Raw genomic sequence first — 12,897 nt, 5'->3', positions numbered from 1 at the left:
CCCCCAAAAAAAAGTGGATCAGACTTCACCAGGAATCCTATTTTTCTTGAGATTTTTTAACACATTCAGATTGAGTTTATTTGCTGTACATGAGCAAAGCAGATTATTTACACATCTCTAAGTGTTAAGTATGTTGTCTTCTGTGCATGCAGTGAACACATTTAATTATATATGGAAGGCCTTCTCACTTTGGAGTCACATTTCTCAGAGCCCAGTGATGGAAGAGCAGGCATGAGATGTGTTTAGGGGCACAACCCCAGCAGGGCTTTTGTGTAGTACCGAACCTTCCATAGTACTATGGAAACTGAATAGTGTTGGTTAGAAACCAATTGAAATATTTTATAATAGGCCTCCAAAGAAGTTGTTTATATGCACTTTTTAAAGAGACATTTTCTTCCCTCAAGCTGTAAAAAAAAAAAAAATAAACATTAAGCTCCTTATTATCGTTTATGAGCCCTAAACAAACCAAAATTGTACAATTCCCTACAGCTGGGCCAATGCCACTAACAGCTTCAATAATATTCCTATTTCCCATTATATTCAACAAGTCAATATGTATAAGTCCAGTTTTGTTGTTTAGCAAAAAAGCATCAGTGAGAGTAAATAAAAATTAGAGTTCTATGCATTTTAGTTGCATTTTTAAATTGGTAATTCATTGGATAACCTAGCACACTTGACCATTGCCCTCAGAACAGTGTTTTAATGCTTCATGGTATGGAAGTGACCTGGCCTCTGAACACTGTTGTTGTTGTTCATCCCTTGTTTTAGAAGAGGACCAATGACATCACAGGGCTATGTGTCGATTTGCTCATCAATTGATTAAAGTGAGCAGAGCTGTACAGTCATCAGCCTCACATTCTTTTCCAGAGTCATCGGAGTTCAGTAGCAGGACAAAGTCAAGACTACTGACCAGTGCAGGGGATGCAGTGGACTGACCTTGGTATCTTTGATGTCTGACCATGCTCTAAAACACTTTACAGAACCTGTGGGAAATTTTCCACCACAATTCATCAGATAAGTAACATTTAGAGCTACAATAGACATAGAGGTCATCTAGTCCTGACTATGTTTTATACAAGAACCTAAGGTTCAGAGGGGGTTAAGTTATGAAGCCATGGTCCATACAGGTCAGCAAAATTGGCAAATCTAGATTCTAAAGCTGGTTGCTAATCCAAGATTCAGTGTTGTTTTCTTTACTCTAGAGGAATAAACTATGAATCAGCTTTCCAAAAAACCTACATAAACTGAGACACTCCCCACCAAAAGGTTTCTAACAGGTGAATATATTTTGAATAGCAGTTCATGAGACAGCCAACTACAGTATAGAGGAGTCTGTGTTCTGCCTTGCTAGAGGGACATACCCACAATAAGAAAATAACAAATTTATTGAAATGCTTAAGTATAATAGAAATATTATATTTTGAAATATAAAAGTACTCAGTGCTCCAAAGCAAGGCAAAAACTAAGAAGGCTCCTTCAGGTGACAAAGCCTTGGTAAGGCATGTTTGATTTCCTACCTGAACCCTCAGGTTCCTATGGAACTGAGTACTTATACTTCTCCTGAAGAAGTTCTGAGTCCATAAATTGATGCTGGTCCCAAGAAACTGTTAGCTATTAACTAAATTTGATTTTTTTGGAGGGGCAGGTAGAAGGGCTAATGATAACATAGTCAACAAGCATTTATTTAGCACCTACTATATGCTAAACACTTTGTTAAGCACTTAAAAAAAGAAGACAAGATACATACAGAGTAGATCAAAATTATCTCAGAGAAGAAGGCACTAGCACTGGGTGTGGGACTGGAGAAGGACTTTTGCAGAAAATGAGATCTAAAAGTCAGGAAAATGATGGAAGCAGGAAGAACATTTCAGGCATGAAGACAGCCAATGCAAAAGCATGGAGATAGAGTGCTTTATGAGGTTAACTGGATCATGGAATGTATGGAGGAGAGGAGTGGAAGTAGACTGGAAAGGAAGGGAGGGGCCAACTTATGGAGGAGACTTGAGGTAGGGAGACCAATCAGAAAGTTATGTCATAGACAAGACAGGAGGTGATGAGAACCTGAATGAGGGTGGTAGCTGCATGAGTGGAGAAAAAATATATATACTAGAGAGTTTTGAAAATAGAAATGACCAGATTTGGCAAGAAATTGGATAAATGGGGTGAGAGTTATTAGAAGAGGATAACACTGAATTTAGTAGCTTAGGTGACTAGGAAAATGGTAAGTGTGATAGTAATAAGGGACCTGGGAAGAGGGGTGGTTTTATGGGTAATGTTTGAGCTGTCTACAGAACATCAAGTTCAAGATGTCCAAAAGACAATTGGTAATTCAGAACTGTAGATCAGGAGACCAATATATGAAGATCTAAAGCTCTATGAATCATTTGTCAAATCATATTGTAAACTTAAATATATTATTATTATTTTTTTTAGGCAATGGGGGTTAAGTGACTTTTCCACGGTCACACAGCTAGTAAGTGTCAAGTGTCTACGGCCGGATTTGAACTCAGGTACTCCTGAATCCAGGGCCAGTGCTTTAACCACTGCGCCATCTAGCTGCCCCCAAATAATTATTCTAATAGCCCTTAATGCTGAAAACACTGATAAAATACCTATAGATTTTAAAATATGTAGATTCCCACACTTTATCAGCTTGTGTTCTCGTGGTCCCTATCCGAAAATTGGTGGTTGGGAAATGGGAATAAGTGCAGAGGGAGAACATGATAGTGGATAATAGAATTCAGTATCAGAGTTTCAGCCCCTTACAGGGGAAGAATTCACATAGTATTTGTGTCTTTCTTTCCCCCTCTACACTCCCTAACCAACAATTTCAAGATCATATTGTTACTCAGAAAGGATTTCATTAGTCATTTGGTCAAAACCCACATTTGAAGCATTCTATAAGTGGTCATCTGGCTCTTCTTGAAGACTCCAGTAATTAAAAGCATGTTACTGGGGCAGGTAGGTGGTGCAGTGAAAGGAACACCGGCCCTGGATTCAGGAGGACCTGAGTTCAAACCTGGCCTCAGACACTTAACACTTACTAGCTGTGTGACCCTGGGCAAGTCACAACCCCAATTGCCCTGCCCCCCCCCCCCAAAAAGAGCATGTTACTTTCCTGAGGCAGCTCATTTCATTAATTAACAGGTCTTATTGTTCAGAGCTTATCCTCCTATCATATTGAAATGTATTCCTCTGAAACCCATTGACTTAATCCACCCTCAAAAGGACAAATAGAATAAATATGAATCCTCTTCCCACACAATCCTTTAAATTTTAAATCACCTGAAGACAGAGTTCTCATCCTCTTTAAATCTTCTCTTCTCCTGAAGAGTTCTTTTCACAAATCCTTGTGAAAGGGTTCAAGGACCTCTGATACTAGTAACTGTCCTCTGAATGTGGTTAAGCTTGTTTATGCCCTTCTGGAATTGTGGTGCCTAGAACCAAACATATTCCAGATGCAGTATGACTAGAGTGATACAAAGAAGGATTCCTTCATAATAAGACAATATGTCTCTATCAATTAATTAATTAACAGCTTTCTTGGCTATTAACACTTTGGACTCTTTTTATTTATTTATTTATTTATGAAAGTATTTTATTATTTTCCAGTTACATGTAGAGATAGTTTCAACATTTGTTTTTATAAGATTTTCTAGTTTCAAATTTTTTTCCCTCCCTCCCCTATGTCCCCCCTCCTCAAGACAGCAAGTAATCTGTTATAGGTTATATATGTACAATAGCATTAAACATTCTGCATTAATCCTGTTATAAGAGAAGAATCAGACCAAAAAAGGAAAAACCTCAAAAAAGAAAAACATCACCAAAAAACAAAGAAATAGTATGGTTCAATCTGCATCTATATTCCACAGTTCTTTTTTTCTGGATTTGGAGAGCCTTTTCCATCATGAGTCCTTTGGAACCATCTTATACCATTGTATAGCTGAAAAGAATCAATTGTACACAGTATCATCCAACATTATGTGTTGATCAACACTGTTGACTCTTAAGAGCACTAAGTCCTCCAAGCTGTCCCAACCTGAACTTGTACGTAGCTAATTTTTTAAAACCTAAGTGAAGTTTATATTTATTTCTACTAAATTTCATCTACTTTGAAATGGCTCATCATTATAATCTATCAAAGATGTTTTATTCTTCCTTCTATATCATGAAAAGTATTAGCTATCCTTTCTAGGTTCACCTGTACCCCAATGGTGAAAATAATGGGGCAGGTTATAGAAGGAAAAGGTGGGAGGTAAATAGTAACAAGGGTGAGATAAAAGCCCACTACATATCCTCTCCGATCTCCAATACATGACTTTAATATCTGAAAGGCCTACCGTTGTTATCTGAGACAGGTTCCCTCATTTTGCAGAATCAGTATAGTTTAGAGAAGTGGCAAACTACAGCTTGAGAGTTCAAATCCAGCCCACATAGGTTGTTTTTATATAGACCATGAGTTAAGAATGTTTTTTATATTTTAAACACTTAAAAAACTTTATTTAAAGATGTAAAAAAAATTTTAGCTCACAAGCCCTACAAAAACAAGTAGGGGCCTGAAAACCAAAAGGCCTTTCTTTTCTCATTGTATTCCTGACCTCTCTGTAGCATTTAACAATGTTGGCCATTTCTCATAGATATTCAAAACTGAATATCTAGGTTTTCTTGAAAATGGTCTCTCTTGCAGAAATTCTCCTACCTGTCTGACCTTTCCTTAGTCTCCTTTGCTGGTTCATCATTCATTGCTCACCCCCAAGGGTCCACCTTCTTCCTTTCTTTTGTGCTTTCTTTTGATGATCTCATCACCTCCTACAACATCAATTATCATCTTTGCAAATGTTTCCAGGCCTATATATCCAGACCTTTTCTCTACTGAGTTCCCATCCATGTTACCAACTGCATATTGGCGAATTCCAAATGGATATCCTGCAGACATCTCAAACACAGCTTATCCAAAATATAATTCATTAGCTCCCTCCAAAAAAAAATCTAATAACCCTTACCAATTGCCCTATTTTAAAAGTACAACTCTTATCACTGATGGTAATAACCTAAGATTCATGCTTAATTCTCTCTTTTTCATTTCCATAGCTATCAAACCACAAGACAGTTGCCAAATCTTGTTGATTCTACTTTCTCACATCCATCCACGTGTTTCCTCACACCACTACCACCATAGTTCTAGTTCTCCTCATCTGATGACCTGATTTATTGAAATAACTTTATAAATGATCTCCTTACCTTAAGTACTCTTGCCTCTCAAATCCATCTTCCAAACAAATGATTTTCCATTGTCTCTAGAATGAAATGCATTCTTCTGCTTAACATTCAAAGTCTTTCCAACCCCACTTTCTCTCATTAGTCTTCTTCACATACTCTATTATCCAAACTAACCTATTTGCTATCCTTCATACATAACAGTCCCATTTCTTGTTTATGCCTTTTGAATGTTATCCCCATGCTGGAATGTATTTCTATTTGCCTCCACTTCTTAGAATCATACTTCTTTCAAATACCACTTCCTACATAAGAATCATCCCAATCAAAACCAGCTGCTAGTGTCTCCTCCACCACCACCCCCAAAATTATCTTTGCATGATTTGTATCCACCATACATACATACATATAAATATATATGTATATATATATTGTATATATGTGCTATTCCTCCACCCTCTTCCACCTCCTCCTCACGATGGGATATAAGGTACTTGAGGCCAGATTTTCATTTTTCTGTGTCTTCAAGGACTAACAGTGCCTGTCACAAAGAAAGTGCTTAATAAATGCTTACTTGACTTCAAGTACAAAGATTAGTATTCAAATCCATTTCTGATACTAGCTATATGATCACAGTATCATTAAATGAGCTGTATTTCCTCATTTGTAAAGTAGTTATAATGGTCTCACACCAACTTGCTGGGAAAATCAAATGAGGGCATTTAGTAAATCATAAAGTGCTAGTGAATAGTGGATAGAATGGACTTGGATTCAGAAAGACTGGAGTTGAAATGCATTTCTGAACTTAGTAGCTGTTTGACATTGACAAGTAATTTGCCTGAGTCTTCACTATTTGTCTGTAAAAAGGAAAATAAATGACAAATATTAATGTATGCAGAAATTTTAAAAGTATTTTAATCAGTTACTATATTAGATACAAATAATGAAAACAGAGGTGGAGTCGTCTCAACCCAAGGTAACAAAATGTTAGGTATAAATAAGGCTAGAACATAGGTCTTCTAGACCAGATTCTTTCTACTCTATAATCATAGCTTATTATCACCCTTTGTGACTTGTAACCAAATATTTGCCCTGAAGATTTCTTTTTTCCTCATATTTTCTAAAAACATATATTGTAAAGAAAAAAGAATCCTGGTAATGATGACTTTCTCTCCTGCTTCAAAAACTTGCATCTGAAAGGACGCTGCTTTTCTAAACATTTCTCTTAACCAGCCAGTCTTTTCCATTTGTCATTAAAATTGTCTAAAACAAAAACAAACTTATAATCCATAGTGAATATATTTAACACATTTGATACAAATTTGTTAATTAATAAGAATCTCAGTTCATTAACAGGAGAGGTGAAGAATTTTAATTCCCTCAACTTCCAAAATGCCAATTGCAGCAAGAAGCTGAGTTCTCAGAGCACAAACTTTGGCAGATCCAACCAACATAGAGTCAGAGCCTAAACCTATATTTTACTATAAGGAGATCTAAATGGAGGAAACTTTCTCTGCCAATCAAACTTGGCACTTTCTCTGCAACTTATAGTTTGGAGAATTGCCTAGAGTACTAAAAAGCAAAATGACTTGCCCAGGCTCATATAGCCAGTATGTGTCGAAGGCAGGACTTGAATCCAGGCCATCCTCACTTTGAGCTGGGTCTCTAGCTAATAAACCACACTACCTCTGTCTATATTAATACCAATAAAAGTGACAGAAATATATAGCATTTTAAGGTTTATAAAACCCTTATTCACAACATAGTGAAGTAGATTGCAAAAGTATTATACTGATTTTAAAAGATAAAGATACAAGTTTCAGTTAGATTAAGTATCTTACTCTCCAAGTCAATATTAGAATCCAGCACTCTTTCTTTATCTAGTCCATCTTGGCTCTGAGTATGTACTATTTACTGTCTAAGGAAGAGTTAATCAAATGTGAAAAAGAATCTCATCTCAAGAAACCTGGCCAACAAAAAACTAGTCTCAAAATAAGTATAAAAATAACTCAGCAGTTAGATAGAGCACCGGGCCCTGGAGTTCAGGAGTACCTGAGTTCAAATCCAGCCTCAGACACTTAACACTTACTGTGTGACCCTGGGCAAGTCACTTAACCCCAATTGCCTCACTAAAAAAAAAACCTCAGTAAACTTAGTAATACATTTACTATGTGCTTAAGTCCTATGCTAGACTTATCCTTCAAACCAATTTTTTTTTTAAAAATCCAAGCCCAAAACAAAATCTCCACTTTCAAATTTTAGGAAAAATCCCCCCCTCCTTATAGTTTATCCATTACAAGCTGGAAATGTACAAAAGTAAAGCTTGATTTCAAAACTATAAAAGGTCTCCTCAAAAACCCAAAATTGCAATTAATTTTTCTTTGTATGTACATGTTTGCATTTATTAAAATTATGGCACTTAATATAACAGCAGAAATAATTACATGGCTTCACATTCAGAAGCAATACATTTTTCAAGAAGCTAACATTCTTTTTGTTACCAATAATAGTGAAAATGTTTCAACACATTCCTAAGCCCTTAATTGCATAAGTCCTATATTAAGTATATTTTTCTTTTGGATTGCAAGAGTTAGTTTTCAGTACTGCACTTGTGTAAACTCATTATCACGGAACTCTTTTTTACATTCTCAAAAAAATTTTACAACTTTCATTGTGCTAACAAGTAAATAAATATGTTACATTTGGACATGATAAATATTAAACATCAGATATGGGGGGGGGAGGAACTTCCAAATAATAATTCCTATTTTTTAAAAAGTACTAAATTAATTACATGGCATCATCAAGGATATTACAATCTTGCAATATCTGAAATGTTAACTAAGTCCCCAAAGATCACGAAGTGTCATAGTGAAAGACAAAAAATAGAACATTATATTGCAGCACCATTAGACATATGAGACAAAAAAATTGCAACCTGCATACCCACGTTATACAAATTATGTTTAGGAAAAGAATATGTTCATAGCCATATAAGTCTTCAAAATTCTATTTTGGTGATCAGTTTTTCAAAAACATTATCAACATCTGCTAATAAACTGCCACCACCAATTTGGGCTAGTACACATGAAATCTTTAATAGGAAGACTTGTAAACAAAAACATTAAAAAAATCTTTTTAAATTAAAGCATAAAGTGCACTGGGTACACTTTTATAAGTACTATGAATGCATAATCAAGTAAGATTGATAATTAAAATACTGTACCAATTCAAATGTACTGAATATTATTAGGATATAAAATGAGAACAAATTCATAATCAGAGCCAGCTGATGAGAGAACAATGGGTCAAAAAAAGTCCACTCAAATAAAAATGTGGAAAGAAATCTTCACTCCAGAGACAAACTTCCCCTAATTTGTTTAGCTCAGTGATATGTCCAGTGTTACATTAATTCCTTAAAACAATTATACCCTGTTGGAATAAACAAAATTCATCCTAACAAGAAACAAAGATATAAAGACCTTCTCTAACACACTGCTAAGCTTTGGTTATATAAAGTGCAGTTCAATAACAGGACATTTTAACCACTCACACATACATTTAACAATTATGTAACTCACTTTCCTATAATTTTGTAAAAATAATTTTCTATTAGGCTCGGAGTTTTTGTTGGAATTCATGTTAATGGTCATCCAAAGTTAGTATCACCTCTGTGTAGCTATACTTCAAAAACTCCTGGATAAAAGGTAATTCAGCCCACAGAAATATGATGGCCAAATGAATGTTTCCATTCATCATGTTCAACATTTAGCTCTATTAAAAATTGTTCCCTTTAATAACTTCATACCTTCTGTTGTATAAAGTTTTCAAGTTTGATTATGATACAAGCAGTGCATTCCATCACACCTCATAGCAACTTCAGAAGTGAACCTATCATTTGGTATTTGAGGGAAAGGGAGTAAATCAGGGTACCTGGTTTTTAAACTATCCACACCATAAGCTTCCAAAGTATGAACATCATTTGTAAGTCCTTCAAGTTGTTGACTATATTCCTCTATTTTTTGTGCAAGTGCAGTTGCTTCACATCTTTATCTGGATTTTTCCCCTTACTGCATAGTCAGCAGCAATCAAAGCTATTTAGTGGATAAGTAGCATTTAAAACATACCCATTCATTAGCATTTTATGAAGGTCTTTCGCAGCAGAAAAAGTTGCTCGAGCTTGCATTAACCACCTCCGTGCCTCCAACTGGATTACCTACAGTCTTAAAAGTGGGTGGAACAAAAAAAACCGTTGAGAATTAAGACTGCCCCTGAAGAAGATGGACCCTTTTCTTTGTTTTGTTGTTGCCTTTCTGATTTATGACTTGTTGCTTCTTGATTCCATGAAGTATAAAACGTTGAAATGAATATTTATCTGACTGAAATCTAGAAGCTGTTGAAAATGTTCTCCTTGATGTTCTATCTGTATTTTGATCTATAAAAGCCTGTTTCTCTAATCTAACTGATTTCAATTCTGTAAATGCTTAAAAACTTCATTAGCCATATCATGATTCTCTGGGTTTTTGTCTGGATGCCATTTCAAATATAACCGTCTAATAATCTTTTTCCTTTCAGACTCTGGAAGCTTCCATGCTTGTTCTACTACTGATGTCACTTCTCTCATATTTCTGGCAAAGTATTTACCTTAATCTTTTTGGGTGAATGGTGTTTTTGAAGATGATGTCTTATGCTCTCTTTTCCAGAGTAGAAATGTGTGGTATACTTCGAAGTCCAGGACAGGAAATTCAGTAGGGCTGGTTGGGGTAAAGGTGCACTGTCCCTACTTTGAGAGCTTTCATCAGGCCTGGAAAATTTATACAAGTCAAGGGAGCTTACTATTTATATTCACTGTATCCAATATCAATTTGATAAATTTTTCCTAGAAGCTAGAGTTATCAGCATCTTCCCTTTCAACTTCTTGTACAATAATTGCATATGTATATGTTGTGTGGGTAGATCCATAGATATCCCGCGACCTTCCGCATCAACAAGATATCCAACATATTCTCCTGGAATAAAAAACATTCATTGGATCCATAAGTAGAGTATATTGGATTTCGGCAGGTATTGGAGTGCCGGGCATAGGAAGTTCAAAGTTTGATGGTTCTGATGAGTCATAGTTCACTCCTAAACTGTCAAGTTTCTCACTGATTCTATAGATGTCATTGCAGCCTAACATGGCAGATTAAATAGGAGTGTCTGAAATCAAATTGTCAGTTGCTGATTGAGTGTCATTGCTAATGCTAACAGGAAATTTATGTCTTTTACTGTCTGAATGTTGTATATAGAGTAAAATTACTGCATTGCCATAACGTTTTAAAAAAGCAAATGTCTCACTTTGGCGTATGGGGAATAGGATTAAATCCTTTAACTCTTAATGTTGTTTGCAGCTTCTCAAGCATGAAACTTTTAGTCCTTCTCGAAGAGCTTTGCAAAGCCTAATGGCCTTCTCTTCATTAGCCAAGAAAGCATTGTCATTTTCGTGCTTCATAATTCTATGAGTCCAGTAATGAACTGTTCTGAAGATAAGAGTAATTGCAATCTTCCTTGAGAGAGACATAATGCTCCAAACTGACAAATTTTTGGTGTTTCTTCATCTAATTGTTCTTCAAGAATACTACTCAGTAGACGAGGCCTGATTTCTGAGGAAAGAGCATTATCAACTTGGTATGAAAACCATGGTCTTTTCCCAAATAACACTGGCTCTGATCAACAAGCATTTGAACCCCAATAGGTCCCTGTATTCTGCTTTTATAATGTGGTGCATCATCAAAACTAAGATGCTTGACTTACCAACCTGCATCTTGACTTGGAAGATACAGGTGCAAGATCTCGCACATTCTCAAGATCATTTCTAACCTTGACTGAATCATTTTGAGAGACTCTGAACAGTCCAGAAACAACTCTCTTAACTGTGCCAGTTCGTTAGATCTAATTGTTTTCCTTCAGAATTCTTGATATGCGGCTCAGCACCGCAACATACTGCTTAGTTGAGAATAACATCTCAGTACCTAAATGCTTGAATACTGATGAAAGGTGCCAATTTCTAAAGGCAGGTTTAGTATAAATAGGGTTTAAAAATCAGATTCATATTCTAGATTTATCACTACTTCCTCAGGTTTTAGAAAGCTTCCAACCATCTTCTACCATAACAAAAGCAACTCCTCGAAGTTGAAAGCGGAACTCTTTTTTTTCTGCACTGAGAAATTCATAAATACTCCGTAACACCTTAGCTCTAGTTTGACCATCTCTTCATCCAAAGTTGTTAGGTTACATATATTTCTGCAATTATGAATGACTTTATCAAGAGGAGGATCTAAATTAACATTGACTAATCAAAACTTGTTCAAGTTGTTCCTGTGAACCAAGAGTACTGCCTTCTTGTTCTTTGATACTCAAAGGTGTTGCTTCTCCGAAGAACTGGACAGGAGGGTCCACCAACAGCTGCAAGACATCTGACTGTTTGAATTTAGGATTTACCTGTGCTCCATTGAACCGTATAAGAGGAAGGGTTCCATTTACCTCTTGATATTGAGGGTGAAATCTAATAAATCTGCAGGAGCACGTTCAGGACATAAGAAAGGTACTAGGATAATTCTTTCAAAAATTTCCAGAGAGTAAATCTGTTCGTTCTTGAAATATATGATAAAGAAGGACATCAACTGTGTTTTGCAGTGTTTCTTTAGACCAGGTTTTCTGTATTAGCTCTCATGCTTACTTCCTTAGCAAATTGTAGTAACTGCTGTTGAGAAAGGATATATTTGAGTCCAATGTTTCTTAAGAGACATTACCCATGATGTTAAGAATGAAGCTTGGTTCTTGGGTTTAGTGAGATGCTCCAATTTTTTAAAGAATCCTTAGTATGAATAATTTTTCTGGAAGCATAACTTCAAAAACTCTCACATTCTGTCATAAAAAAAGGTTTTGCAGCTTTAAACGATTACTTGCATCATGAATTATCAAAAGACTTTCCAACTTTTCAAAAAGTTGTTCCTTTATCTCTGATGATTCTTCAATGCTAGATAATCTGGTTCTTCAAGTAAATTAGATGTTCTAATTTTGCATCATAGAGAAAGATTTTCATCTTTGGTAAAAGGTGTTTCAAATATACTTCAAGATCATCTACAGGACACAACCAAGCACTTCATATAATTCTTTCAAATGTATTTTTTCCTCAAGAAATGCAGATGATGAAGATAGTGTCCATTTTCCACTTCAGCTGAAGGGATAGTTGTTTGTAAGTACAGTAACATGTTCCAAATTTTGCAATGCTCATGTATCGCCACTGATAGATTTATACATGGAAGTGATTTTAAGATTTTAAATGTCATCCTGAGACATCAAGTGACTTAAATTACTATTAAAATACATCAAGAGAGGGCCTCAAAAGCATGTTCTGCGAATTTTTCAGTTCTAAATGTGAGGTCTGGACCATATAATGTATGGCTTACAAAATGCTTGTAGGATTATCTATATTTGCTGTGTGAGCTGACAGCAGAGGAACAATCACATTGTCTTTGGAACAAATTTTGTTTAGAAGCAAGCTGAATACAACCAGCTTTCATTAAAGCATGGAAAACTTTATCACTCTGGGCATTTGAAAAACAGCAATATGCAGTAAGACTTAGAGGCAATAGAACATCCCCCTCTGGAACAACGAGCTGACTGGTTGAAACTTAA

The 12,897-nt window shown here is 35.7% G+C and overlaps 1 protein-coding gene across 1 annotated transcript in view; it reads right to left on the bottom strand.

Moving 5' to 3' along the window:
- Positions 1 to 7,338: 7,338 nt before the first annotated feature.
- Positions 7,339 to 12,897, bottom strand: part of SACS (sacsin molecular chaperone) — a 46,588-nt gene continuing 41,029 nt past the window's right edge. The window contains 37 exon segments of the mRNA XM_043991636.1: positions 7,339 to 9,082; positions 9,084 to 9,278; positions 9,280 to 9,314; positions 9,317 to 9,361; positions 9,364 to 9,421; positions 9,423 to 9,479; positions 9,481 to 9,575; positions 9,578 to 9,686; positions 9,689 to 9,840; positions 9,843 to 10,055; positions 10,058 to 10,099; positions 10,102 to 10,189; positions 10,192 to 10,230; positions 10,232 to 10,558; positions 10,560 to 10,615; positions 10,618 to 10,716; positions 10,719 to 10,856; positions 10,859 to 11,039; positions 11,041 to 11,134; positions 11,136 to 11,175; positions 11,178 to 11,243; positions 11,246 to 11,342; positions 11,344 to 11,459; positions 11,462 to 11,553; positions 11,555 to 11,771; positions 11,774 to 11,820; positions 11,822 to 11,907; positions 11,909 to 12,001; positions 12,003 to 12,072; positions 12,074 to 12,246; positions 12,248 to 12,348; positions 12,351 to 12,462; positions 12,464 to 12,498; positions 12,501 to 12,594; positions 12,597 to 12,640; positions 12,643 to 12,754; positions 12,756 to 12,895. Coding sequence (XP_043847571.1) covers positions 9,020 to 9,082; positions 9,084 to 9,278; positions 9,280 to 9,314; positions 9,317 to 9,361; positions 9,364 to 9,421; positions 9,423 to 9,479; positions 9,481 to 9,575; positions 9,578 to 9,686; positions 9,689 to 9,840; positions 9,843 to 10,055; positions 10,058 to 10,099; positions 10,102 to 10,189; positions 10,192 to 10,230; positions 10,232 to 10,558; positions 10,560 to 10,615; positions 10,618 to 10,716; positions 10,719 to 10,856; positions 10,859 to 11,039; positions 11,041 to 11,134; positions 11,136 to 11,175; positions 11,178 to 11,243; positions 11,246 to 11,342; positions 11,344 to 11,459; positions 11,462 to 11,553; positions 11,555 to 11,771; positions 11,774 to 11,820; positions 11,822 to 11,907; positions 11,909 to 12,001; positions 12,003 to 12,072; positions 12,074 to 12,246; positions 12,248 to 12,348; positions 12,351 to 12,462; positions 12,464 to 12,498; positions 12,501 to 12,594; positions 12,597 to 12,640; positions 12,643 to 12,754; positions 12,756 to 12,895 — 3,821 coding nt within the window. The 3' untranslated portion in view covers positions 7,339 to 9,019.

The sequence above is a fragment of the Dromiciops gliroides genome, chromosome 3 (genome assembly GCF_019393635.1).
Source record: "Dromiciops gliroides isolate mDroGli1 chromosome 3, mDroGli1.pri, whole genome shotgun sequence".
NCBI classification, from domain to species: Eukaryota; Metazoa; Chordata; class Mammalia; order Microbiotheria; family Microbiotheriidae; genus Dromiciops; species Dromiciops gliroides.
This window is presented reverse-complemented; position numbering and strand designations above follow the sequence as displayed.